The sequence below is a fragment of the Vidua macroura genome, chromosome 1, assembly GCF_024509145.1.
Source record: "Vidua macroura isolate BioBank_ID:100142 chromosome 1, ASM2450914v1, whole genome shotgun sequence".
Lineage (NCBI taxonomy): Eukaryota > Metazoa > Chordata > Aves > Passeriformes > Viduidae > Vidua > Vidua macroura.
In genome coordinates, this window is record NC_071571.1 from 9,373,909 (window position 1) to 9,401,295 (window position 27,387).

General features: G+C 37.3%; 1 protein-coding gene across 1 annotated transcript in view; it reads right to left on the minus strand.

Annotated features, from left to right (window-relative positions):
* Positions 1–27,387, minus strand: part of PTPRN2 (protein tyrosine phosphatase receptor type N2) — a 636,596-nt gene that overhangs the window by 363,749 nt on the left and 245,460 nt on the right. The window contains exons 7-10 of the mRNA XM_053982009.1: positions 25,751–26,002; positions 24,357–24,397; positions 22,476–22,849; positions 3,423–3,509 (exon numbers count right to left, since the gene is read on the minus strand). Coding sequence (XP_053837984.1) covers positions 3,423–3,509; positions 22,476–22,849; positions 24,357–24,397; positions 25,751–26,002 — 754 coding nt within the window. The remainder of the gene's footprint in view (positions 1–3,422; positions 3,510–22,475; positions 22,850–24,356; positions 24,398–25,750; positions 26,003–27,387) is intronic.

Below are 27,387 nucleotides of genomic sequence, written 5' to 3' on the forward strand. Positions count from 1 at the left end.
TTGGTATTTTTATTATATTTGGATGTTTCTTGATAAAGTCTCATGTTGTGAATAACTCAATTACATGAAGAAGGCCAATGCTGCAGATTGCAAAGTCAAAATTTTTTTAAAGAAAATAGATATAAACCCTCCTAAACATAAGTACCCATCTGACTTCAATCCCTGATACCAGTCCAACAATCAATCACCAGGGGCATTGGACACCCATAATTAGATTATAAAATCATAACTATAGTAATTTTACGTCTGCTTGCATAATTACATCAGCATGCTAATATCCTTTTAATGGTCTCTAATGATGTAATAAGAAATAATGGAATTTATTTGACAGCTACATAACCATTAACAAAACATATTAAGCATAACTATTACTTCCATAAAGATTCAGGCTGTATCCAAAAGTGACAACTAACATGTTGGATCTTATTTTCAACATTGAAATATTTCTAATTATGAATTCCCTAAATCTATTCCCACTCATCTGCTTCACAGGGCGAGCAAAGTTTATGTCAATGTGAACTTGACAACAAATCAGCTGTAGAGATGGACTGAATGCTTTGGAAGACAAGCCTGGGGATATTCTATGAACTGAAGTCTATCCTTAAAGTTGGCAGACATAAATTTCATCTTCTGTGAAAGACAGAAGATAAAATAACCTGATTACTACCAAGCACCAGCTAAGCAAGAGCTAACACAGGGTGTTGGATTCCTATCCATGGCAAAAGCAATTGTTCACTTACCTAACTCCAAAGCACAGGGAAAAACTATAAATACAGGAAGAGTGAAAGATATTTGCAGACAAAACTAACCAAAAGCAGTAATTTATTAGTAAAGCATTTCCTTAAAATTTTCTCTATTTGGTTTTCTTTTGGTTTTGTGGGGTTTTTTTTGTGGGTTTTTAATTGTTTGTTTGTTTGTTTTGTTTTTTCATAGGAAAGGACTATAAACTGGTAACTGAGAATTTAAAGAACTTAAAAGGGACTCATCACTTACCCTCTCTCCTCAATTCTTGCACTATTCCTATTTGATGTGATGACTTTGTCTATACTCTCAAATTAACCCTGTGATTCTCATTAATGTCATTACTCTGAAATGTTTGGAATGATCTAAAAAAATCCAAGAATCCAAGTCTACACTGTTACTTTCTAACCACTGGGAATTCTTGGACATGAAAGAGAGAACTGAGAATTCCAGACCAAGCAAATACTCAGGTCAGAGTTAAAGTAGGCTAGTATGACAAATTCTCACCCCTTTCATAACTCCTCTTTCCCCACGCTGACTGATAGTTTTTTCTACATAACTTCCCATTTTTACAAAATAAAATGAATCTTTACGAAGAGGATACTTTTAGCCGCCAGTGAAATAAAATAAATCACCCATGATGCCTTAGCCCAAGTAAGAAGCATATTTCCTGATATGTCAGTGGTGACTATGACATGACATCAGGTTTTTCCTGGAACCCCTCTCTATGAGGCCATAGAGAAGCTAACCAGAGTATTCAAATTCATACTGTTTTCCACTGATAGTGGTGCAATGGCAAGAAAATAAATCCAAAAAGTGTTAACTCTTTTTTTGGCAAGGCCTTTGTCTAAAGCTTCTACTACTCCTTTATCTACTGGTCAGCTCCACCTTCCTTTAGTACTTTATGGGTTTAACTTAAGTCAAAGCATCTCATTCTCTTGAACAAAGAGAATTTACTATGGATGAATTCTTCACTAATTTGAGATTTAAGATAACCCTTCACAGACTTACAGATTTTTAAAAAGGCAAAGACTGATAAAAACATTGTATGGATAGAAAGAATGCTCAGTCTTGTTTGGACTTCCTGTAATTCATACCACACTTTTAAGGTACTAACCATACAAATATTTTCAGTACAGTCATGTGACTGCATATTAATAGATGCAAAATAAGCAGCTAATTCTACGCATTAAAAGAAAGGTCAGTCACAGCTGGCTGTACCACTGGAAGGATATTTTTCATTAGAGAACAAGTCTGCAGCCTATCAACTGCAATGTGTTGTGATTTATCAAATGATAAAAAATAACCAAAAGGCTTTATATTAAAAATTAGAAAGGTAGGTGAAAGTGCTCTTGTACTGTAAATAAATGAAGTTAATGAAGCTGAACCCACTGATTCAGCAGAGAAATTGTTCCATGGGATTTCTCCTTTAAATGTGCAATAGACCTTATCTGCAAGTGTTCAAAGTCAAGGGTACAAATTCTCTTTACAAGAAAGATAATAGAATTTCTTTTTTTATTCTATTTAAAAACTCATTATTCATAAAAATGTATTTCATGAAATACAACCAAAAGAAATTAATCAAAACAAACAAAATATGGGAATATTTTCCTTCTCAATAACTAAAGCCAATATGCCTGGTATTTTCCAGGTTTCTGAAAAGATTTTCTCACCAGTAGTCAATTTCTCCATACAAATACAGTTATAGAAGGAGTAAATTTTTTTTCATTTACAATCAAGAATAAACACTTCCACTAAAGACGAGACATCATCAGACTATGATTAAAAAAAAAAATTAAACAATTAATTCTATTCTGTAAATGAAGATCAAACAGTAGCTGATGGCAGCACAGATGAGGCTGAGAAAGATGCTGCACTTCAAGCAACCCAACTCATGGGCCAAGGCAAGTAGTCCCAAACCTTCTGAAACACAGGCAGGAGCTGGATGCTACCCAGACATCAGTTATTTCCTGATGCCCAAGATGTGACTTCTTTTCTCAAAACCCTCCCACAGCTGACCCTTCTTTTCAATTACCTTTACATCAAACTCCTTCTGTTTTATGCAGAGAGGATGAAGTTTTGTGAAGTACCTGTTTCTACCAAAATGCCTTCAGAAAATCCTCAGTCTAAAACTCTTCACTAGACATGGCAGATCATAACCTCCTAGTTCATGAGATTAACATGCAGAGCATTCATCTGCATGAATCATAGGAGGAAAACCAGTGCTCAGCACAGCTGAACTCCCTGTGACTTGTTAAACAAGTAGCTGACCAAAAAGCATGACCTAGTGTGCTATATGCCAGACTCAAAGCCAGTCACCCAAGTTTTTATCCATCTCTGATGTCTTTTTTTCCCCCTGGCAATGCTGGGTAAAATGACCCTTCAGAAGACTTGCCTTACCTAGAAACTGTTAAATAAAGTTGGTAATATTTTTATGGCATTTGGAACAGATTATTTTTCCCTATGAAAGAAGAAAAAAATTTCATTCTTTATAATTTTCTCCAAATAATTTGTTCCCATGTGTAGGGAATGTTACAAAGATCATCAATATTCTTTTTTTCCCTCTTGCCTGTTCTCCTTAATTTTGACAGTAAGGAGCAGATATTTCCTTGTAAGACAAACTATTCAAAAATAATGAGACATCCAATAAAATAAAAAAGGAGAAAATCCCATGTACATACTTGACATCATCGAAGACACTCATCTGCAGCTTCAGGAGATCTGCCACTTCCTTTATTAACTCCAAGCCCTTTTCCACACTCAGGGGGCTGTTGAAAGGGAGCAAGAAAACAGAGCATTAAAAAAATGGAACTCATCAATACTTGAGAGGCTAAAGGTCCCAAAAGAGTTATCACCTTGGCCTCTTTGAGTCTGAAAGCCACCACTAACTGTATTCCTGTCACATAGTGATCGTGATATCAAGGGAATTGGGATCAGGTGCTTCTTCAGGCATGATGAATCACCTGAATTTTCCAGCAATAAGACAAACAATAAGGTGCAAATGGAATTGTTAGGAAGTGTAATGGGCCCATGATGCAGCAACCAGTTCATCTCAGTCCTCAATAAAAAATGTAATAAAGTAAAAGGACAGAAAGAAAGAAAAGGATTGACAAGACAAGGAGGGAAACAAACAATGAAAGTCAAATTGCAGGCTCGGTATCAAATGGACAAGTGAAAAGCATATTTTTAAATTCATTAGATTTTAAAATGAATCTTTGCCCAGTGAAAGGATACAAAATTATTATAGATTTGAAAGTAAACAATGGAGCAAGACACACAGTCCTGAGGACACTGATTAGATACACAGGATTTAGTTTAGTGTGTGCATACACTGCTGACAGAGACCCCTTTAAATCTTTTTAACCTTCGTCAATGCCACATTTACATTTTTTAATTTAGAAAACAGGTTGCAATCAAGCCTAACACAATATGACTGCTATCATTTTAAAAAGCACTTATCCAGATGCAAAATTTATATTTGCAAAAATTTCAGGTTATTAGAGCTGATACAACTCTAAAGATGTATTAAGAACATTCCATCCCTAATATACAGACCCTACTTTGCTTAGTTGTTCAGTACTGTGGAACCAAATAAAAAAGTATTAAGACAGAAAAAAGATGCAGAAATTATAAAACAGTGTCCAGTGAAAACAACAGAGACAACATTCTCTGTCTAAATTTTGATCTTAGATTTATACTCAACACTGTTAAAGCCCCAAAGACCATAAAATTATACCTTACAAGCATATCTAACTTATGCCACGGTAAAGCAGAAACAACTTTGCTGAGATTAACCCACAGGAAAAAAAAGATTCTGTATTTGTTCCTTCAAGGATTTATAATAAGTAGGAGAAGAAGGTGTCAAAAAAACCATGTAGTATTAGACACAATCTTTTCAACTGGACTAAGGGAAAAACTTTTTTTTCAAAGCTTTTTTCAAAGGTCACTATTTGTATTTCAGAATTGAAGCTTTTTAATCTAATTTTACATCATGGTAATTCATTGCCACTATTTTATTTATTGTCTACAATGAACACGGGGGGGTTGGGTTTTTGTTGGTTTTCTTTTTTGGTTGTGGATTTCTTTTTTCACTGGTTTCTGCATGCACTGCCCTAAGGGCACCTCTATTTAAATAATGGGATATCTCATATGGATCTTGGTTAGGATGGAATTGCTCAGCCTCCCTTCATGCTACTAGCCCAAAATGCTCAAGAGACCTCCTGTCACACAACCAGAGGTAGCCCCTCAAGGCACCAGATAAATATACAGATTTTCTAGATTTCTAAGACAGAAATGTTCTTGTGTGAAAAGTAACAAAAGAATCTGATTGATTGTGTAAGGGGGAAAAATGTACTATAGATTATTCATAAAACTGTTATATTTCAAGGACTGACAGTGGATAGAAATGTGATTATTCTCATCACTGTGAAAGCAGATTGTCATAGTTACTCTGGGGTTTATGTGTTAATTAAATCTTTTCTCCCAAAGAGGTTGGCTTAAATTTTACAGAAATGATTAGTGTCAGCAAGTGGGCTTTTACTGTAAGAGCAAGTCTGATGCAGGCAAAGGCTGCTGTGTCCATTGGTGCTGCTTTTTAACCAAAGGTTAAAACCTCACTTGCAAAGCTCAACATCCTACTTCCAGCTTACCCCTCCCTACTCCCCTCAAAAAGCATTCCCCAGATTCAAAACCAAGATATGCTGCAGCAGCAGTAAATGGGGGGTGTAATCAGAGCATTTAAATGCTACAAACCAGTAATAATGCTGGAGGGGAAATGGGTGAGAAAATGGTGCAGGAAGGCCATTGTTTTGCAAGCCTGAGCATCCAAGAGCAGTCTTAGTAACTCTCATGCAATATCAAACTCAAACACAAAGGTTCACAAACTCAGATGCAGTTTGATAGGCTAAGAAATTATCATTCATAATAGCTCAGGAAAGCTGCAGGATGAGCATTCTATGGTACCAATACTATTATTGATCCCACAGTCACATTTGAGGATTCCCATTAAGAATGATTACAATCACGATATTTTCCAATTCAATTTTTCCAACTTGCCAGCACTGATACAATCTAGTACTGTTTATTACAGTTCTATGATAGCTGTGTTATAGGACAGTAGACTATTCAAAACCTTTCTCTAAAAATGCCAGGCCATGATTTTCCATGCTCAATTAATGCTTTGCTTTTCTTTAGTGTTTCATTTTGCTCATTGTTGCATGGTTTATATGGTGATTGCCTTTAACTTTGTTTACAAGGAGAGAATCACATCATTTCCACCAGCAGAGCGCTAACCAAACTGACCTACCTTGCAACAGCACTGTTCACCAACATCACCCATCTGATTTCAGGCTTTCACAAGAACAATCTTTCAAACATCACCTGTTCTCCCATCCATAGCCCTCCCTCTCATCCTCAGTGCAAGCACTCAATGCTTGTAGAACAGATGATATTTGTGATCTTTCACATACTATGCTTAGTTTTCAGCCTGCTCAATTCAGTTTCTGTATTAGGGAGTAGGGTCTTTCTTAGAAATATGTTTTGTCTGTTGACTGTGAGGGTTCAACATCTATGGAATTAATTGAACAGGAAGTGTTAAGACAAACCAAGAAAGACAATAAGTGTTGAGATAAGGCACAAATAGACACTCTAGACTGAAGTTCTCAGAAGAAGGCTCTCAGACAACCCTGACAACTGAAATATTTTATCAAGGCCAAAGACTTAGAGAAAAAATGTGGGTAGGGTTCACACCACTTTGTCTGGTCAGTCAAGATGGTCACTGCAGCTCCCAGTGGGGATCTGGGAACTCCTTTGGTGCTGGGCCTTGCTGGCACTCCAAGCAGTACAGCACAGAGGGAGTCCCTGGGCTGTGGCCCCTCACATTCCAGGGCCAAGACAGGTCCAACTCAATGCATTTTTTCCCAGGAGTGTGTGATAAGGCATTTCAGTACACCAGTAACAGTGAATCCTTAAGAGAGAAATCATAATTTAGATAGGCCTCAGAGATACAAAGCATGAACTGGTAAAAAAAAAAGAGCAGAAAAAGGACCTCTCATGGATGCTATTTACATTTTCCAAGTTCTCTTGAGGCTGGCCAACCCCTTCTATGTCCAGGAAAATGAATGGTTTCTGCATTGATGGCCACTGGAACAGGCCCCCATCTTACAGCACTCTCAGCAGAGTTCAAGAAGTGTTTGGACAATATTCTTGGGCACATAATGTGATTTTTGGGATGTCCTGTGCAGGGGCAGGAATTGGACTTCAGTGATCCTCATGGGTCTCTTCCCAGTCAGGATATCCTATGATTCTATGATTTGATTTTACCACTACTTTTTTTGATTGCCTTGAAGGTTTCTGATCACCTTTGGGCTAGATTTTGGCCTTAGGAAGAGTCAACTGCTGGATGGCAAAGCACCTTTTTGCAGATGATATAGATGTTGCCAGCTCGAGACATTGCTTACTTTGGGTTTCCTACCTTTGCTCTCATTCCATTTGCTGTAGATTTCTCTTTTGCACCTTCTTTCAAGGTAATTAATAACAGCAGCTAAAAGAAAATGTGATACATCTCACTGTTTAAAATAATTCTTGTGAGGTCCTTTTTAGGTTTTCATCTCCAGTTCTCTTAAGATGAAAAGAGAGTCAGAAAGTATATAAAATTAATGTATAATGTACTTCCTTCCATTGCTTTATCTTCTAATACCATCTCTATCTGTGAGTGCTACCCTAATTGTTATTTTTTTAGTTGATAGATTCAGACCCTACTGCATCAGTAGCAGAACTCTGTCTCACTCAGATGCCAATCTCTATCTCATATTATTGGTAGAATAACTTTGACACACTAATGACAATGAATAAATAAGTGGCGAATGAAATATAAATATTTCCTTTGGGGTTTATAAAGATACATAGATTGATAGATATAGTTTCAAAGTCTTTCAGAGTCTCATCTGCAAAATATTTCACTATTGCTTTTGTTTTATCTCACTTTTCAGGACAGGGCTCTTGATTATTATACCTCCTGGAGAATATGGCTTATATCTCTGCTAAAAATAGCCAATATTATATGGCAGTACTGCATTATCCCTTCAGATGAAATGACTCCCCAGCTCAGTTCAAGACTCTGATGTCATCATTTAACATCATGACATAGTAATGAAAACTTCTGTATCCAGTTAAATCACGTCAAAAATAAATCATCCAATTCAGATCTACTTGGTTGACCTAAAATAATCCTGAGCCAATCAGCTCCCTATAAGTTCAGCAGGAGTTTTGTCTAATACACACAAAAAAAAACAAACAAACCAAAAAAGCCCCAGAAAAACAGACCAAACCAAACCAAACAAACAGCCAAACCAAAAAAAGGCAGGATCTAGCCTATAAAGCTGTTTTATTTAGAGATGAATCTGAAATGAAAGCCCAGGAATAAATATCTTGTAACTTTAATGTGAGCTGTTGAGCACTTCTGAAAATTAGTGCAATCCATTTAAATGCTCAAGAGTGGATTTGGAAGCCCAACTTTATGTAATTGTCAAAGTGTTTCCACAAAGTGTACTGGACATTGAATACCAGAAAATTAGATTGTCTGGTGAAAATAAGATTTTGTATCTTCCAGTCTCTAGGTCCCGCCCAGTGAGGAAGCTCAAAACAGAAATATTTTAAGGAACAATCCACTTACAGAGGTAATTTAAATAAAAGAGCACTGAATTATAATCTTCCCCTGCTATTGACTATTACGATTTAACTTTTCGATTTACAAGAAAAATGCAGTGATGAGAAGTACTTTTTAAAATCTGCTCCCAGGAAGTTGGCACAACTTAGAACAATCCCATTAATTGAGTTTCTCCTCAGTTCCAGAAACAAAATGTATAGTAATGCTAGCCTTTTTTTTTTTTTTTTTTTTTTTTTTTTTTTTGTCTGTCTAAACAATCCCACTGTCTTCAGTGATTTTATACATAAATGAGAGAATACCTGTAGCTAAATAAGTAACTAATGAGGAACAGAATATGTCTTAATCTAGGAGAGGTCTATCAAGTTATCCCAGTCAAGATATCTTCTTATCTGCAATTCCACTGTCCATAAAATGAAGGCCATTACACCAACTTTCCTTGTCAGCTGCCTGGTATTGTTATGTAAAAGACAATAATATTATTTGACTTGCATCCGTTCTGGATCTAACAGCAGAAGCTCCAACACTGTTGGCTCTATATACCACTCCCCACTAAATATGAAGGAGATGTAGCAGCAAATACCACACCACCTGCAAATTAACTTAAAAACTTCACTTATTCCCCCTACCAAAAATTTTCTTACAAACTGTGCTAGCACAGGGCCTCTGACTGGCTTGAGAGCGCATCTTGCTGATTTTAGAGCATATTTGGAGCACCCTGATCCCAGTGAAGTTAACTTCTGCCTCACTGGTGAGTTAGAAGTCTTGCTAAAGGCCTGCTGTGGGCAAATAGAGTAGGACACCAGTCTTATGGACCAGACTTGCCTCATGAATGGCCAGTTAGATCACTTTAACAGAAAAGCAGTTCTGAATATTGGATGCTGATCTCAGAACCAGTTCAGCTTCATGCTCCAATTCTCTGAACGATGTTACAAATGGATTCCACGTTTTCAAGAAATTCCCAAGATTAAGTACAAATCTGATGAGTGAGAACAAACATTTTGAATAATGGCCTATTTTTGACCTGGACCTAATGATTTATGCATTCAAGGCTCAAAGTTTCCCCTCCTGGTTAAAGAACAGAAAGGAAACATGTAAATTAAGGCACAGGAGGAGTTCTGTGGGGACACTAGCAGCATGGCCAGCTCTGCATGCTGAGAGAAATGGAGCTCAAACTCTTAATATAAGCCAGTGGGCAATGTCAAAGGGAACAAGAGGGAAAACAGAAGTAAACAATGATAAAAACTATATGTTCTGTATTTCCCAACATGCCTGTCAAAACAATCCCATAAATTGAACCATTTTGGTAGCAAGAAATCTGATGCAGTTATACAGATGGCTTGATTGCTGGCGTTTGCCAAGCCTGCTCTCAGCCCAAGGAGAAAAACATCTAGTTTAGTGTTATGCTGAGGTTATATCAGTCTCACAAGCAGTTGCTCTCACTTGCTTTTCCTCCTCCCAATTGCCAAGTGCCATTGGAAAACCACTTACTGAACTCAGAAACGCTCCCTTAGTGCCATCATTCAAATTATGTATTGTCTTTACCAGACTGTACCTAGTGCCCTTCCAATACTCTGTCTAGCAATTTAATGCAGCACCATGATGGACATCCAGTCAGCCCTGTCAGATTAATTCAATTGAATCATTTTCTGCAAAAATGAAGAATAATATACAGTACAGAAATGGCCCTGACATTGGGAATTGCACTCTTTAAACCTAAATGTCAGTCTAATCCCCAGTAAAATCTCAAGTAAGGTAGGGTTCAATCCACCCAAAATTTGCTTAGATCAGAACACAGGCAATGATGGCCAGTTTGCCCATTTTCAAGAGTGATGAGCACTACAATAAAATTGCAAGGCATTTCTTTTTAGACTCAAAGTTGCCTGAATGCTTAACTACAGTATCCTCCCAGCAGTAAGTGTATTTTCTGGGCAGGTAAGTGCCACTCACACCCAGCCCCTTTTGCTGTCCAAACTCAAGCACAGTGGCATGGACACTCCGTTTATGTCCTGTGGAGAATCTTCAAAAGTTTGGCTACACCTGAGCTCAGCTTGAATAGTATTTAATACACATCTAAATCAGAGAATGAAGCAGAGCTTGAAATCAGCATCTAAGACTTTTGGGGAGGAGACATTTTATTCAGACTTATGCTGACTTTAAAACCATTTTCAATGCACACATGCTCAAAAAACTAAGTTTGGACCAGCAGTCTTCCTTACTCCTGAGTGCTGCAAGTTAAGAGTCAGGTCCTCTTCTGTGCATTTTATCTTTCTCGGCTGCTTCTAGGCCTGAAGACAAACCACTGAGCCATCAAGAGGACAATGGACAGTGTTATTTCTCATTTCTGGTGCATAGAGCACTCTTCCAGCATGTGGGAGTTAAAACTGCTCAGACCAGCTTCAGTAAGGTCTCTTCCATCTCCTGCTTCACTTTCCAAGCCCTACAGTAACAAGCAGAAGACAGACAGAAGATCCTAGACACAGTGCCTGTCAGCAGAGCAGCACTAGGCACGCTGGATCCCTGAACATCCTACTTGTTTGGCATGTCTCAGTGAAACAGGGAGATATTTTGCAGTCTGGGCTGTCTTCTGGAGTCTTCAAAGGTCCCTTCTAATCAGAGGAGGAAAGAAGGTGTCTAACCTCCCCGTGTGGGTATGTCTCCACCTGTCTCTTAAGAAGCTCCATGATGTGAAATGAAGTGGATGATGTCCTTGGGGAATATGTGCAGCATCCAGCAGTTTGGTACCTAAATGAGGCACTGGCTTTCACTCTAAATCCTGAAATAACCACATTTCAGCTTTACACCTAGAAATGTGCCTTAAAGGGAAAAGATATTAAACACATGGGGAAAAAGACACATATCCAAAGCTCTTGAAAACAGAAGCTGAATGGATGAAATCTGTCGAAGAATTTAATTTCAGTAATCAACTTTTATTAAACAATGGGAGCTACACACAGATTATGCCCTGCAGGCCAAAGTGTTGAGTTAGAATTGTAAGATTCTTTCTCATTTGGTTCTTTATCCCACAGATTCACTTGTTAGCAAAAAAAAAAGTCTACCAGAAGACCTGCCTGCATGAGTTCACCAAAGATCCATGGCTTCCTGTGGTGGTACTTTACTGTAGGAGCTAATCTGAGTTTTGATCTGAAAACCAATTTTCTTGGTCCTGCCTACCACTATATTTATTTTGAGTGTTTATATTTAAGATTTTTTAACAGTCATTCTCTTCGTGGACACAAATAGGATTTTTTTTTACATTTCAGATTTTTTTTACTACTGATCTGAGAACTGGGAGTAATTCTTACTCAGTAAAATTACTGAGAGTAATTTTTTCCCCTCTAATCTTTTTAAATACTGATTTTTAAGAAAGATGAATTTCAAAGTTTAAAATAATTATTTAAGGAAGTTCCACCTGGCCATTTCTCAGTAATATCTTTGTTTTGAATGACATCAAATCAGCTTCCTGTCACTGAGCAACAGTCTATAACGGTATCACTTTCTTAATATGTAGCACAGTCTCCTTAGTACTGAAGATAAAAAGCTAAACCTAAAAAAAGAAAAATCAAAGTTCAGAAATATGAGTCTGGAATACCATATGGAATGCATTAGAGAGTCAAATAAGGAGTCTGTCTTTAGGATGAATAATGTTGAGGACCAGTTTTCTCTGGCTGCTAACACCATTTGGCAGCAGTATGGACTTTGACTGGTGCAAGCAAAATCCCTGCTGGTGGGAAGTTGGGAGGGACAGCCTGGCCAGCTTCAGCCAAGCTGCCATCCTTCCTCCATGCTGGAAAAGAGCAGGAATGTCTGTGACAGGGCTGAGGCTGAGTGATGGGATTCTGAGGTGTGTGAGATTTCAGAGCTTCTGTAAAATGACTTACAGGTGTGCTAGGAACTGTTTGTTTACTACTTGCTCTAATAAACACAAAATATGAAATTCAGTAGAGGAGGAGTGTTGAACAGGTAACTTCTGCATTTTTAACCATCCACCTTCGTGCACCAGTCAGGCTTGGTTTCTTTCCCATCCTATCTCCCCTCTCAGTGCACTGCTTGGCAAGGAAAAGCGGAGCAGCCAGAATGCCAGGACCTGGGCACTGCCTGCCCATGGGCAAGGGGCTGGTGCACACCAGCCATGATTGCTTTGCCTGCTAAAAGCAGTCAAGAGAAAAGGATAAAGAGCAGGAAAGCAATTTCCAGTTCCCGCTGCTGGGATCAAGGAGTGAGAAGAGCCATGCTGAAGGAAACACATTCCCAGCAGTGCATGTGAACCCCAGACCATGAGTCAGTTCTCAGCAGCAGCCACCAGCCACCACTGGAGGTTATTTTAGACCACCTCGGACATGCTATTGCCTGATTTTCTAAAACTAGCACTAAATACAGGATAGCCCAAAAGTAAGTGCTAGGAAATAAAGTCCAAGATAATTCTGGAAAAATTCTGCAGGAGGGCAAGAGAAGTGGTCAGCTGGGATCTGCCTCTGTAAGGACCACCTAGGAATCCATCTATCCTGAGAAAAACAGTGCTTTGACAAACAATAAACTTTAGTTTCTAATGAACATTAGTTCTTTAGTTTTCTTCTTTTTTTCTTTTTATTTTTGCTTGGGCACTGTTGAATTTACACCACTAATAATCAAGAAAGAAAGATGGAAAGACATTAAGAGAGTTATTCGGTAACAGTATTCAAAAAATAGTATTTCTTCAGTTCCCTGAGGGAAAACCTAAATGATGAAAGGGTGTCTATGAAATTGCCATTATTCAGGTACTTGTCCAAAACCCAGTCAAAAAGTAGCAAAACACAGATATTCTATCCCAGGAGTACTAGGAACACCTGACCTAATAAATGAAAATATTATGCATGAAAAAATCAGTCTGATTCATTCTCTGACTCCAGAGGGCAGGAATGGTGCCACATTTACCTCACATGATCCTCATGAAACACATGAACCTTGTGTTTAAAAATAGCATCAGTCAAGCACTTTCCATGTGTCACATGTGCACTGTAGCCTAGGCCAAGAACAGACAGATATCAGAAGTGAATTCCTCTTGCCTTATCCCCTGCAGCAAGAGGATTCCTTCTGAAAATAAATAAGATTATGGTTATAATTCTACAAACAATTAGTTAATGTGATTATGTATCTCCTTAGCAATTAGAAAAATCTGTCTTTTAAAAAAAGATCTCCTCCTGAACTCTTGACCTCAGTGATGCATATTACACTAGTTTGTGTTTTAGAAGTGTTGGGAAATGGGCCACTGACTTCAAGATTTGCATACTTTCTTTTAAATTTTCAAGTCTGAAAATACGTGCCACCATATGAAGAGCAGGATTCATATATATAGATATAACAAATCTTTTCTTCAAATTTTTACAGCCTCAGAGCACAAGACTATGATGAGTTTAAAGAATAACTTTGCTTTTTCTTTCTTTCCCCCCCCAAAGTATTATTTTTGTTAATGTCTATTATTCTGTCACACTTATTCCAGCTGAATCTCATCTACCATTGTACTTTTTAATCCCTCAATGTATTTAAATCCATCTGGAATTTTTCTAAATCCTCCATAGTTCTTCTTAACAGAGACAATTTGCCGATGGGGTACCACTAATCTCTGTACACGCTGAGGAGCAGCAGTTCATGACAAATCTTTCTCTTCTATCTCATAACCAGCTCTTAATCCACAGTGACACCCTGCCCCTTGCTCTGTGACTCACTCTCCTTAGAGTCAGTGTGAAGAGCATCCCATTTATGTCCTGTTGATTTGAAGGGTAGGTACAACTTGTGGTTTTGCTGTGACAGCAGCTTTTCTCCCAGGAGAGTCTGATGTATCTCAGCAGAAGATGCTGCAGACCTGAGGGCCTTCCATGTGTGGTGCTGCCACAAAGGAGAAGAGAGGGTCCCTGGCACTGCCTCCTGGAGGCCCAGGCTCAGTGGCCCTCACATACAAATAGCCAAGACTTAAATTGTGTGGCTTTAAATAGCAGCTTATCATCAATGTGGTCCCAGAGTCTGTGATCACAGTTCTCCATCTCAGAGAAGCTGTAAACAACACTAGGGAAAGTTTTATTTTATAGACACAATTTCATTCTTTTGGATTTCCCTATTTTTTTTTCTTTTTTCTCTTTTTTTTTTTCCTCTGCTAAGATTAGTAAATATTTTAACAACCAAAATAATGGGAAACTCAGCTACTGATTCATGAAATAGATTGATATGAAACTCCTTGTATGCAAATTTCAATAATAACTGAGGCATGGGAGGGCTGCTGATGGTACTATATCAAAAAGATACAGCTTTATCAAGGTCCCACTAGAGATTTTCACTCCCCTCTTCCCACTGACTCCTGTCTCCTGGAAATTGGCTTCATGGCACTTCTTAGTTACACCAACACCACTGCTCTCTGATGTGAAAGGTCATTTACCAAGCCTGGATACTGCCAACTTCTGAGCCACACACCTCACAATCCAAAGGAAGGATGTCACATTTGCCTGAGGAGGGAATAAATGGAGAAGGGTGTCATCTATTCCTGCCCCAAGGATGGAGCAAAGTGCTCCTGCCACCTCAGGTAGCACACAGCCTGTTGGAAAAGACAGGGCAACACAGTGACATGACTCTGCCATTCCCATCAGGCTGGCAACCACCAGTATAAAGCTATCAAATCCAACCTTCTCCAGCTCCTACTCCTCCTTTTCTAGACACAAAGGAAGTCTCAGTCATCACAAGAACAATGCATATTATCCATACAATGGAGAAGAAAGGAGACCTTAGAGGGGTTCGCTGGAGGGCATAGAGGAGGAAAGTGCCATGGCAAGGACTACTGGGACTACTACTATTTTTAATACCAATTTTATACCATTGCCATTAAATTCTTTCTGAGCCTACCAAGCCTAAAAAAAAAAATCTAGATGCTGAAATTGTATTTATTTCTCTTGTCTGGAAGTGCCCTGAGAGTAACTCATCTGATAATCTATAATAAAAGTTCTGGGCACTGATGCTTTAAGTCCATGGTGTTAGAACAGCCTGCCTTGTCTGTCTGAGTCTGAGTTTTTTGTCCATACTTCAGTGTAACTTCTTACATCTTGAAGCATACATCTCCAGTAAAGACTTTGGGAAGGCATTTCATGGATTTATTTTGGTTTGAACATAGTCTGTGTCTTACATTAAGTTAAATAATGATTAATTTTGTAAATGGTTCACATTTATCCAGAATTCATGAGAGCAACCAAATAACTTTGAAGCACAGAACTATTCACTGGATTGAGAGCTGCCTGACTTCACAGCACTGTTATTGTAATCATTTTAAGGGCACTGCAATTTTATTGCATTGGGCTGCACTTTGGTTTTTTCATGCTTGTTTCCTCAAAGGCTATATTAGCCATAAAACCTTTTTAAGCTTACTTCTGTTTTGACAGCTCAGCAAATTCCCACTTTCTGTAATTTTTTCCCTCTTTTCCCACCATCAGTAAGTGTGAATCTAAACCTCTTAATACAGACAGATTCAAGTCCAGACCAATTTGTAACACAAATGACACTTGCTAAAAATCAATGGCAGTGGTCGGGCTATGAAGGTCAGAGGAGATAACAGCATCCTGGAAACAGGAGAGTGAGAGAGAAGTTGAGAAGGACCAACTCTCTGGAGTTATAATCAAAGTGTGACACTGTGCCAGCCTGTGCTTGCATTACTTCAAACATTCAGTACCCCCAGCTGTGTTAATAGTAACAAATTCATACAGATGCTTTGTCGCCTGCAGAAGCACAGAAATAATGGCAATAATCTGTGCCATGATTGTGTTGCCCTCCCTTCTGAGGCTGAAATGGACCCCACCAAAGTACTCCCTAATGCATTTTAAGCTGAATGCTGGAAACAGCTACAGGGTTTACTTGTCATGCACCCTGAATCACTGATGCAAAAAAGTCCTTAAAAGGCAAACCTGTTCTTTCATATCAAATTACTTTTTTCATACAAGTAATTAGTAAATGTGATTGAGGACAAATGATGATACACATTTTAATGCACTTTTGACTTTTCATTCTTTCTCTTCCTTCCATCTTCCTTCAAGACAGCATAAAGCCCAGACCAATTTATATAATGCAAAATGACAAAGAATATCCAACAATACAGTGTTCAAAAAAAGGAGTTGAAGAAACACAAATACTAGTTCATAAAGGTACTAAAGCACCTCCCCTATGATGACAGGCTGAGGAGGTTCGGGTTGTTCAGCCTGGAGAATGGAAGGTTGTATAGGGACCTCAAAGTAGCCTTCCAAAGTCTGAAGGGGTCCTACAGGGAAACCAGAGGGGGGTCTTCATCAGGAAGTGTAGTGACAAAACAAGGAGGAATGGCTTCAAACTAAAAGAGAATACATTTAGGTTATATGTTAGGAGGAGATTCTTTACTGAGACTCTGGCACAGGTTGCTCAGAAAACTTCTGTTCAAATTTATTCACTGATTTTCTATTTATGAAATTACTTCATTCTAATTTTTAGTGGTTGAGCATTTACATTTTATACATTTAATGTGAGTTAAGAAATTAAAAAAAAAAAAAGGCATGAAAATTAAATGATGGCATTTTTACATCTGAGCTTCCCAGGACTGGGCAGAACAGCACTGATGAAAAAGTACTGTCAGATAATAGACTGCACTATGATTCAGTATGCTGCATTCCCAGGAATCCTGATCTTTGGCTTTCTTGTTCTCACTCATTTCAAAAGTTTAAAATTCATTACTGTTTCCTAATGACCTGAATGGTAATTACCCTAAAAGCACTGTGATATCCTAGAAGAACTGACCATATGTTATTGTGAGATATTGCAGCATCTCAGGGTTTTAACAACTCCCATTGTTTATAAAAACAAAGCACAGCCCCAGCCCCATCCTAAGTTTGGGCACATTTCATGTGCAGTTCTGTAACCTGCAGTTTCAGCAGAGTGACCTGAACCTGCTCACTGAGAGGTGATGGAGCTGGAGCTGAACCAGCTGCTCTTCCAAAGACCTGACATAGAAGACCCAAACATAGGATGCTAAAGGAGCACAGAGGCACAGAAAGAGGAATTAGAGTGTCTGGGGATGCCTGGCCTGGGAAACCAGGCCAGCAGCCACTCCTGTTCAGCTAAGTGGAGTAATACAGATCAGAGGGAGTTCTTGTGGTGCTACTGAGGACTCCAGGCACACTCCCAAAACTGCCCACTGTATCAGGACCAGACCGAATGCTTGCCTTTAGTGCAGTGGATTGGATGGTCACCAGCCACATTAGAAAATTAGAAAAATTAGAGAATTAGAAATTTTTTTCTCTATGTTCCTCTAGAGGTAAAAATGCAGAGCTGGTCCCAAAAGAAAAGAGAGGAAAACATGTGAAAGCAAAGCCCTTCGAGGAGGGAAAGATGGACACTGGGAAGGACTCTTCCATTATAAAATTATCTACATCAGCAGGTTGAGAATCATGTTCTGTCACAATATATTTCAACAGATTTGAAAGCACAGAAGCTAAGGGCAGCTGAAGTAGAACAGATTATCACATCTCTGTGCATATAACAGATAATAAAAATATACAAAGCTGAACACACGCATAAAAAAAAGGCAGCATTTATTGCTCTCTGTGACAAAGCCAGATTAACTACAACTTCTCTGTTATTTTCTTGTGGATGAATAGGAAGCATATAGCATCATTTTCCTATGGGAATATATAATATCAAAATTGAGACAGTGAAGCAGTGATATGGGGGATATGATCTCTGTCACTTTCTAAGAATCACAAGAAAACTGGAGAATTACAGATAGAAAAAAGATTTCGTGTCTAAAAAACTCTAGGGACCATGAATAATTATGCATGAAGAGCTGGCAACAGAAAATTCTAGAATTATGTCTCTCTACAGGTTTTGGTGCTGAGACAAAGACCAAATTGTTACTACTGGATAATTTCACAGGAAAGGATTTTCCTTGTGTATTATTCAGATAGAGGGTCAAGCTATGTTGTCAGAAGCAAAACCTTTGGCTTTAAAATCAATTATGGACACTTAGGGAACTTATTTATACAAGGGAAGAGTTATATAAGGGAAGTAAAAAATCAAGATAAAAATTTTACATTTAACTTTTTTTCTAAACAGCAGTCCTGTTCTTTGGTGATTTTAACAGACTTCAGTAGCAATAGATTTTCTGGTTTATGTGTGTTTATCATTTCTCTTAACTTTTAAAGCTAGTTGTAGAAATTAAGCGAAGAATATGAACAAATCTCTTTCCCTTAATAAAGTGCACTTGTAAGTAGAATAATGATTTCAAAAAGGACAGTGAGATATACAGAGAAGGTCAAATCAGTGTTTCTTTTTGAATAGATGTATTAAAAGACAAGAACATTCTGTTATTTTTTTCTGAAAAGAGCTGAAAAGCCTCATGGAATATAAATACTCAGCTTCTAAGAAACATCAAGATCTAGTAAGTGAGAATGATATCAGCCCTGTTTCATTGCTGTAGATAGTGTGATTAATTTTTCCTATTTATTTTAAATTTAATTTTTAAATGCAATTAAAATGTTTCCACCTGGTAGGGGAAAAATAATGAAGATCATAAAAATACAATTATTTAATGATATGCCTAGGAAAACAGAAAACCTGAGGAATAAACCAAGACTTCTTCACAACCCAGCTTCAGGGTCCTAACCCAAATGTCATCCTGAGGAAAGTAATCATTATATGCAAAGCAGTATCATTTATCACATTTGTAAAGGTGGAGAAATAATATCAAGTATTAGTAATTAACCCAACCCTTCAGCACATTAAATGGGTCAGACTAATCATATTCTATAGCAACTTTATACTATGAACACAAGCCCCATTTCTTCCCAGCACCTGAGCAGAATTGCAGCTACCTCCAAATGAAATACAGAATCCTGCATGCAGCATCCAACTTGGTTAACGTGGTGGGAACAGATTTACAACCTATACAATCTTACTCAGTCTGCAACTGAGAGCTAACATATGACAAAACATGAACTATCCTGGAAATGCGTAACACAACAATGCCAGAAGTTGGCTCACAAGCTAAGAGAGCTGCCATGAGCTGTCTGTGATCTAGTCTTCCTATGAAAAACTTCAAGCACCAGCCCTCTGATAAAATCACAAAACAGGACAGGATGCTCTGCACTAGGTGTCCAAGCATGGCTTCAGACAAGCATGACTTGATTTTGAAGCTTGAAAGACTCTGTGATAAGCAGTGGAAAGAGATGAACTTTCAAACTAGGATTTTTCTTAGTGCATTTAAGTCTAGCTATTCAATCTCATATTTGAGAAATTGCACGCCAACTTGGCTATTTAAACTGCTGAGCATGCAGCACCTTACATTTAGATTTACTGGAGGTGGTAAGAACTACATTTTCTGGAAAGTTAGGCTTTGGGTTTCCTCATGAGACACTCAGGAGACTAAACACTGTGTAAATGTTTTGACTGTGGGATCCAGGCCCTCATTTTAGAGCAAATACTGCCAAACAAATGGGAGAATTGGCATGCTTTAAAAAAAAAAAAAAAGTTTCCCAAATGTGAAGAACTAGAATTTCAGAAAATAGAAAGAATCCAAAGGCAAGACTTCTCTGACTAGAGAGCTCACACTGATGCATCCCAACTATAACAGAGGTACTTTATAACTATGGCAAAAGTAGAACACAAATGAAAATAAAATCCCATAGATTACTTTTACAAAATAAGATTACTTTAGAATTTTAGAGTTAAAATTAATAAAACACTTCAAAGCAATCACACTGAGAAAGAAAAAAATCTTACATTAATACTCTAGTGGTAGAAGAGCAATTTTTTGAAAGAGAGGAGAGTAAACAAAGTAAATAACCAATTTGATTGGTTTCTCAGAATAATGAAGTACTGAAACAGCACAGTGGAGGATTTGCTGGACAATTTTCTACACTGAAAGTGTCAATTCATTCCAAAGCTTAGCACTGATGGATAATATGGATTGGTATGGATTGCAGTGCTGCAACCATCTGAAAGGTCACTTGACAAACACAGCAGGAGTGACCCACTGCTCTTGCCATTGACAATCAGACTGCCATTTTGACAAGTCTTTAAAGCATCACAAATCTTTACTTCACGTATTAGATGGAAATGTTTATCTTTGGTTTGTGGCACAATTAAATGCTGGCATCTTCCTAGCATTTCATGGAGTTCAGTGCAGCAGCACTAATACCTCTTTGCATCATGCTTGCAAAACCTCAGAAGCTAATAGGGAATGGGTCTCCCCACAAATGTCAGATATAGCACTGAGCAGAATCATAGGATCATAGAATTATTTAGGTTGGAAAAGACTTCCAAGATCGAGTCCAACTGTTAACCCAACCCTACCAAGTCCACCACTAAATCGTGTTCCTAAGTGACACATGTACATGCCTTTTAACTACCTCCAGCCATGTTGACTTCCCAGGGCAGCCTGTTTCAAAGCTTGACAACCCTTTCTGTGAAGTTTTTCCTAACATGCATTTTGAACATCCCCTAGTGCAAGTTGAGGCTTTTCTCTCTGCAGAGCCTTCCTGCTCTCCAGAAGATCAACACACCTTCCTAAATTGGTTTCCACCTGAAAACTGCCTGAGGACACACTTGATCCCTTCATCCAGATCATCAACAAAGATATTAAACAGAACTGCCTTCAGCACTGAGCCCTGAGGAACACACTGGTCTGCCCAGAGTTACACCCATGGATGTAACTCCATTTCCCAGCACTCTCTGTGTCCGGCCAGCCAGTCAGTTAAAAACCATTAAAAATGGTAAAGGTAAATTATCTTTGTGTATATAGGCTCCTCTAGAACCAAGAATCTTTGGACAACTTCAGCAAGTTTCATTGAATAATAACAGACATAATTCAGGGAAAAGCCATCAGTGAGAGACTAGCTAGGAAGAAAACCAGGTAAGATGATACAGTGAAGAATCTCCAGGTTGTGAACACTGAAATTCAGAACATTTCCCATTTCACAGAGCTCTGAGAGTTCTAAACTTTACTGCCTTTATGAGCCAAATAAGTCTGGATAGTCAAAGGAGATGGTGTCATTATGATACTATTTGGAATAAAGGAGTCTTCCAGATTGATATGAGTTAAAAGAGCTGGGGCAAATAGGCAAGTAGTGCTGAGCTGGGGAAAAACTTTCTACTGCTTCACATAACATTCCTAGGCAGGAATGAAAAGGTGCAGTTAAAGGGTATTCCACTGCACTGCATATCTGGTCTGTTTCTAATGTGCCACATGCATTTCAATGCAACACAGTATAGTACAACCAAGAATCCTCCACAATCCTATTGCCTTCAATCCCATTAATAAATTTAAGACAGTCAAAAGAATCAGTACATGCTAAAGAACTTTCTGCCTCAGTTTCTCTATGGTGCTGGACAGTGATTTGTAAGCTCATCCTAGAAATTCCCAATTTCTCACAGAAGAGGAGTCAGGATTGCTAATAAAATATAACATTGTTCTATAGAAGGGAAAAGAATGTACAAGTGCCTATATGGTTCTAAAATCCCAAATCCTGTAATGAACTGTGTATCTTTAGGGGGCTAAAGTTGCCTTTCTGAAAGTATAGTATTGAATGTCAAATTCATTAGTGGCATGACCTGAAAGCATTAGGTCTTTCTTTCTAAACTAGTTGCATATGTGATGTTTGGATTCCTATATGTGTTATTTTCAGATCAAAACGAAGAAAATACTGTGCTGTATTATTGTGTGTCGTTTTTCTGAAAGAATGACTCAGGCATTGATATTTAGACTACTTTCAAGTCAAATATTTAAAGCTCTCATCCTAACTATAAGCACACTTACTGACATATTGGAAGGTCACTAGAACATGAGAAGATAGAGAGAGGTCTAAGCAAAAGACCTACAAATTAATGTCTTCTGCAAGGGAGGAAAGGCAACTGTAAGAAAACAGAACTGTTTGCTTGTATTTTCATCAAAGTACTGAACAGGTTCCAAACAGTTTCAGATGTATTAAAAATCAGGCCTGTGGCATTTTCCTCTTGTACATTCATATGTCACTAGGTGCAATGACTTTATCTTTTCCCAGTTAAAAATGCCATTCAAATTGGCTATTGTACTTACTCTTTCACTGTCACAATATAGCCATATTCTTCCTCCTGAGAAGATTTCACTTCAAGTTGTAAGCCTTGTCCTGTGTTTTTCTGAGGCTTTTCATAGGAGTTTCCTTCCTGCATTAAAGCATTCTTAATCCAGTAGCTGGTCTGGCTGGGGTCTTTGGAGTCAGATTCACTGTTCTTTGCAGTTATCAGCTCCCTTGAGAAAGTCTCACTTTTTACATTTTCCACACCAGCATTTGTTTCTTCTGAGGAAGAAGGGTCAGTTTCTTCAGATTTCTTAGTTTCTGTCTTTGTAGGTTCTTCAGCAATAAGGTCTTTATGAATATTTTCAGCTAATGCATTCTCATTCAGGAATCTAATTAGTTTTGCAGTGTTCTCCTGTATTAAAAGAAAAATATTATTTTTAAAACTAAACACAGGAAGGTTTTACTCACCAAACCTGGATATAATTTTTTCAAACTCTTACTGATATGGTAGAGTCTAATCATACAACTGTTGCATGGTCATTTGCTTAATTTCTATAAGCTGCTAGACTGTGTTAAGAACTTGCTGTTTATTCAGTAATAATAAAAGAACATTAAATTATGCCACTATTTTTTTTCCAGTAGTTTCCATGTGTCTGTGTGTCTAAGTATTGACAGAAATGAAACTTTGCTATTACATAAGTTAATGAAAAGGAGAAAACTTAGAAATGTCCATCAATATTCCTGGTTTGGGTCTGGAAACTTTCATACCTCTTGGGTCTCACAAGTTATAACACCAGAAAAGGAACAGATATTATCTGACCAATTCCATTTCCCTTCTTCATCTCTAGAAATGGTGACAAATTGTATGTGAGTGATCCAACAATCTAAACATATGATCACAGAAAACCAAAATCTGTCTAATAAATCAACAATAAGCAAATGAACCAAAGTCAAAACAGGTGCCTGGAAAAATTCATTAGTTAGTTTCATTACATAACTTTATTGCAGCCAAGCATTTGTGAGGAAATGATGGCAAATGGGCACTTTGTGCTCTGTGTCACCATAAACTCTACTCAAACATTCCCTACTAAAACTGTCACTAAGAAATTTATACATGGGATCCACTGTAAGTCTGTTGTGACTACAGCACTTCATTCCTTGATGATTTTCATGTGGGTGTTTAAAGCTCCTGCTACTCTATGTCTGTTTCCCTTGTTTGGTAAAAGGACCAAAGAGATTTTACTGTGAACACAAGAGGATTTGCCCATTTATGAGTCTGGCAGTATTAGCTTTTTATAGAGTAGATAGTAGGAGAAGTTTCACACAATTTTTTAAAAAAATATTTCTTTTATGCTCCATGAAATGGATAAAAAGAAAGATGAATATACCTCAAAAATGGCTAAATATTGGACAGCAGTCCATAGGATATGATTCAAAGCTCAGAAGGAATATTGTAAAAATAATCTGGATTAAAATGCTAATTTTGATGTTACTAGCTAGGGTATGAGATGTAATGCCTAGAGCTTTTGAAATACCTCATGTTGCCCATAATTAAGAGTGAAAGAACAGGGGGGAAAAGCGTTTTCAAGAACACCTCAATGCTCAAAATATGATTTGAGGAAAAAGCCTGAATTTGTCTGAACTTTGTGAATCTGTTATAAATTCTGTCTATTTCAAAATTAGAAAAAGGGGGAAAAAGGACTTGATTTTGATTTTTGAACTTCAAAACCCATTTTGGTTAAGGTTTAAATAAATGTTCATTTAATATTTCAATGCATTAAAACAACATGTATGTTATTGAATCATAGCCACACAAAACTTAGAACAAGTCTTATATTTCAGAAATGTGAGTTTGTCTTTCACTGCACACATATATTCTGAGATAGAACACTGTTTTTGTTAAAATACTGGTACTCTACCTCTTTATCACTTCTCACACTGGCTTCATGCACTCCATTGTCTGTAGGATATGAAAAGCACAAATATATAGTTATGAAGGGCAAACATCATACACAAAACAAAGACTTCTCATAGGGTGCTTTTTAGCAGTGGTCTTTTTACGTGATTTAAACATTGAGACATCAAAGCTGAAAGAGCAGAGTAAGGAGCACTGTATAATTTGTTATTGTTATTCTAACCCCACTTTGATAGCAAATTAATGTGAGATCAATAGACAGAATACTTCAAGAGCTAATGTAATAGTGTTATTTTGCTAATTAAGTGCCAAATCATCATATCAGTTTACCAATATCTGAGGAAAAAAAAAAAAAACAGAATAAAATGGCTCTAGTTTGCTAAATGGACATTTATGGTAAAGGAAAAGGAAACATATATTTCCCTCATACCAATTTTGGTGGAAGAAAATGAAATATTTCAAAATATATCATTCACCAAAATGATGTTACAGTTTAACTACAGTGATAATATTCAGTCAGATCCTTAACCTCAGTCAAATAGCTTTTTGCTTTATGAACTGAATGGCCTTCATCTTTCTCAGCATGACTCAAGATAAATCCTCAAGTTTGCTCCTTTTAATCTACAACAAAATCTGACAATCAGAATAACCAGAATATCCCTAGCTAGTAAGAATTTCAATATATCACCATGAAAACAGTTAAAATCATTTTTTATGACTTACAGAACACATTTCTGGCATACTAGATATTATAACATTCCTAAAATAGAAAAAGGATGAGCAGTAACTTATGTTCCACTGTGGTATTCACTCATTAATGGCAATTACTGTGGCTCCTGAATCTGCATCGCCAGGAAAATATGTGTGCAGACAGAAACAAATAACCATAATAACTCTTCTTATTCCCTAAGAAGGAAAGGGAATGAGTGGGTTCATACCCGTAACTTGTCACAGATTTTCTTCTGCAGGTAGCTGTGGCATGTTAAAAAATGATTATAAGTAAAACATATCTTTTTCTCTGTATATTTTGAAATACATCTTGTAATATAATAATTTCTATTATCATTTTGCTTAAACATCTCATTTTCAAGAATAGGAAATTAGACCACACAACATAAAGCAATTCTTATTTCAATATAACTGGGTGTATAGATTTATCTTGTTTGTGAAGCTTGAAGACCAAGTGTTCATAAACAGATTTTTTTTTTTTTTCGAAAATGAAGAACCTGCTGTAAAAAGAAAAAAAAAATCTAAAATTCCAAAGCCATTCGGGAAATACAGAAACTTTCCCTCACACCTTCTTTAAAACTGATTTTTATAAGTCTACCACTAAGGTGAAGCAATAGAGGAAAATCAGGGTAGCTGTCTTTTGCTGTACTTAGCTTCTAAAATAAATACCTGGTATATTAACACTGTTTTCCATTAACCCAGTCTGAAGCTCTCCCCTTCTTTGAGCATCTCCTTTCTTCATTTGTGCTTCTGTTTTGTCTTTAGTTTTTCCAGCATTTTTTTCTGTTTCTTCCTGGATGTTAACACTTTGGATTGCAGTGGCAATAGTATCAGCAATTTCATCCAGTTCTGTTGAGCTGAGATTCTCCACATTCACTTGGTGTTTCTCTAGGTCCTTCAATACATTTTTAATCAGTGTCTCTGGATCAGAAAACAACATGAGCACATTTAGCTGCATACATGAAATGCATGTGCTTATATCTTTAATTTTTCCTAAAAAATTTAGATAGCTTTCCCTTCATGGAGTGTATCTGCTTTTTAAAGGAAGGTGCACTCACTCATGCTGCATTCCTTACAGAAAACACAGTATCCTTAATGGATGTGAAAGTTTTTGGTGAGGTGAATCTGTGCCAGGACAGGGGATGTATGCTATTACAACCCAGCAAGTTCTCCTACAGAGAGGGCATGAAATTATCACTTTTTTTTTACAAGAAGAACATTCTTTCCTAGTCTAAATTGACTCAAAATACTGAAAGCAAGTGTTAAAGTAGCCTAATTTCTTTTTTTTTAGCTGCAAAACAGTACAAACAACATTACTGTTTCCTAGAGATCAGTTTTCTTTGGTGATTTCCTTTCATAAGGTAAGTAGCTATACAGAGTTCTGGGAAAAAATGAGTCAGATATTTTGTCTTTCAATCAAAAAGCTCCTCATCAATTAGAAGGGGATATAAATATATGTCCATTATATACATGGATATGTAAAGGACAAAATTTCTAAATTGCATTAATTTCTCTTGGAACATATATTTTTTTTCAAATATATATTTACATATATAGATAGATATAGATGATATATAGATGATATATAGAACTTATTTTGGTTTGCCAGCTATGAATATTTCCCCAGTCATACTGAGAAAAAAACAACAAAACCAAACAGCAAAACACCTTTGATGTGATAAAAGTTTTGAAGATAAGGAAATTCAAGGACAATGGATATTAAAGGTGAGTCAGAAGATGGAGCATAACATCTCCCTAGGGAAGGCACTTTTCTGACTGCATATATTGCACCTCCACTATCAGTCTGTAGAGCTCTGCAAAACTCAGCCTAACGTCCCATGGAGTATGAAACATTAAATGTAGTGTTTACTGTAGCACACCAAAACCATTTCCAATCATGCCTCTGTTCTGCTTATTCATGTTGATAAGAAATTTAACATATTTATGCATATGCATGCAAGCAAGAAAACTCTTTCACATAGTATTGTATAGGAAGAGGAAAATAAGGGCTGCTTTTAAATCTCTGTTGAATGTATGAATTTACATGTAAGCAGTTTGAAGGTGCCATCCAACCTTTTTTCTCAATAGTAACACTATCCATATTAAACCCAGTGGCTGGACATCATCATCTGTGAGCAAAACTTTGGGATCATGCTGTCAGCTTTCAGGCTCACATAAAAGTGAATTTAAAAGTAGGGAAAGAGGGAAAAACAATGTCATAAGAAGGGCTAAAAATAGGGATTTTTCTTTTTACTCACAACAAAGGAGGAAGAAGTACATAGAGACTAGAAAAGAAGTTAAAATAG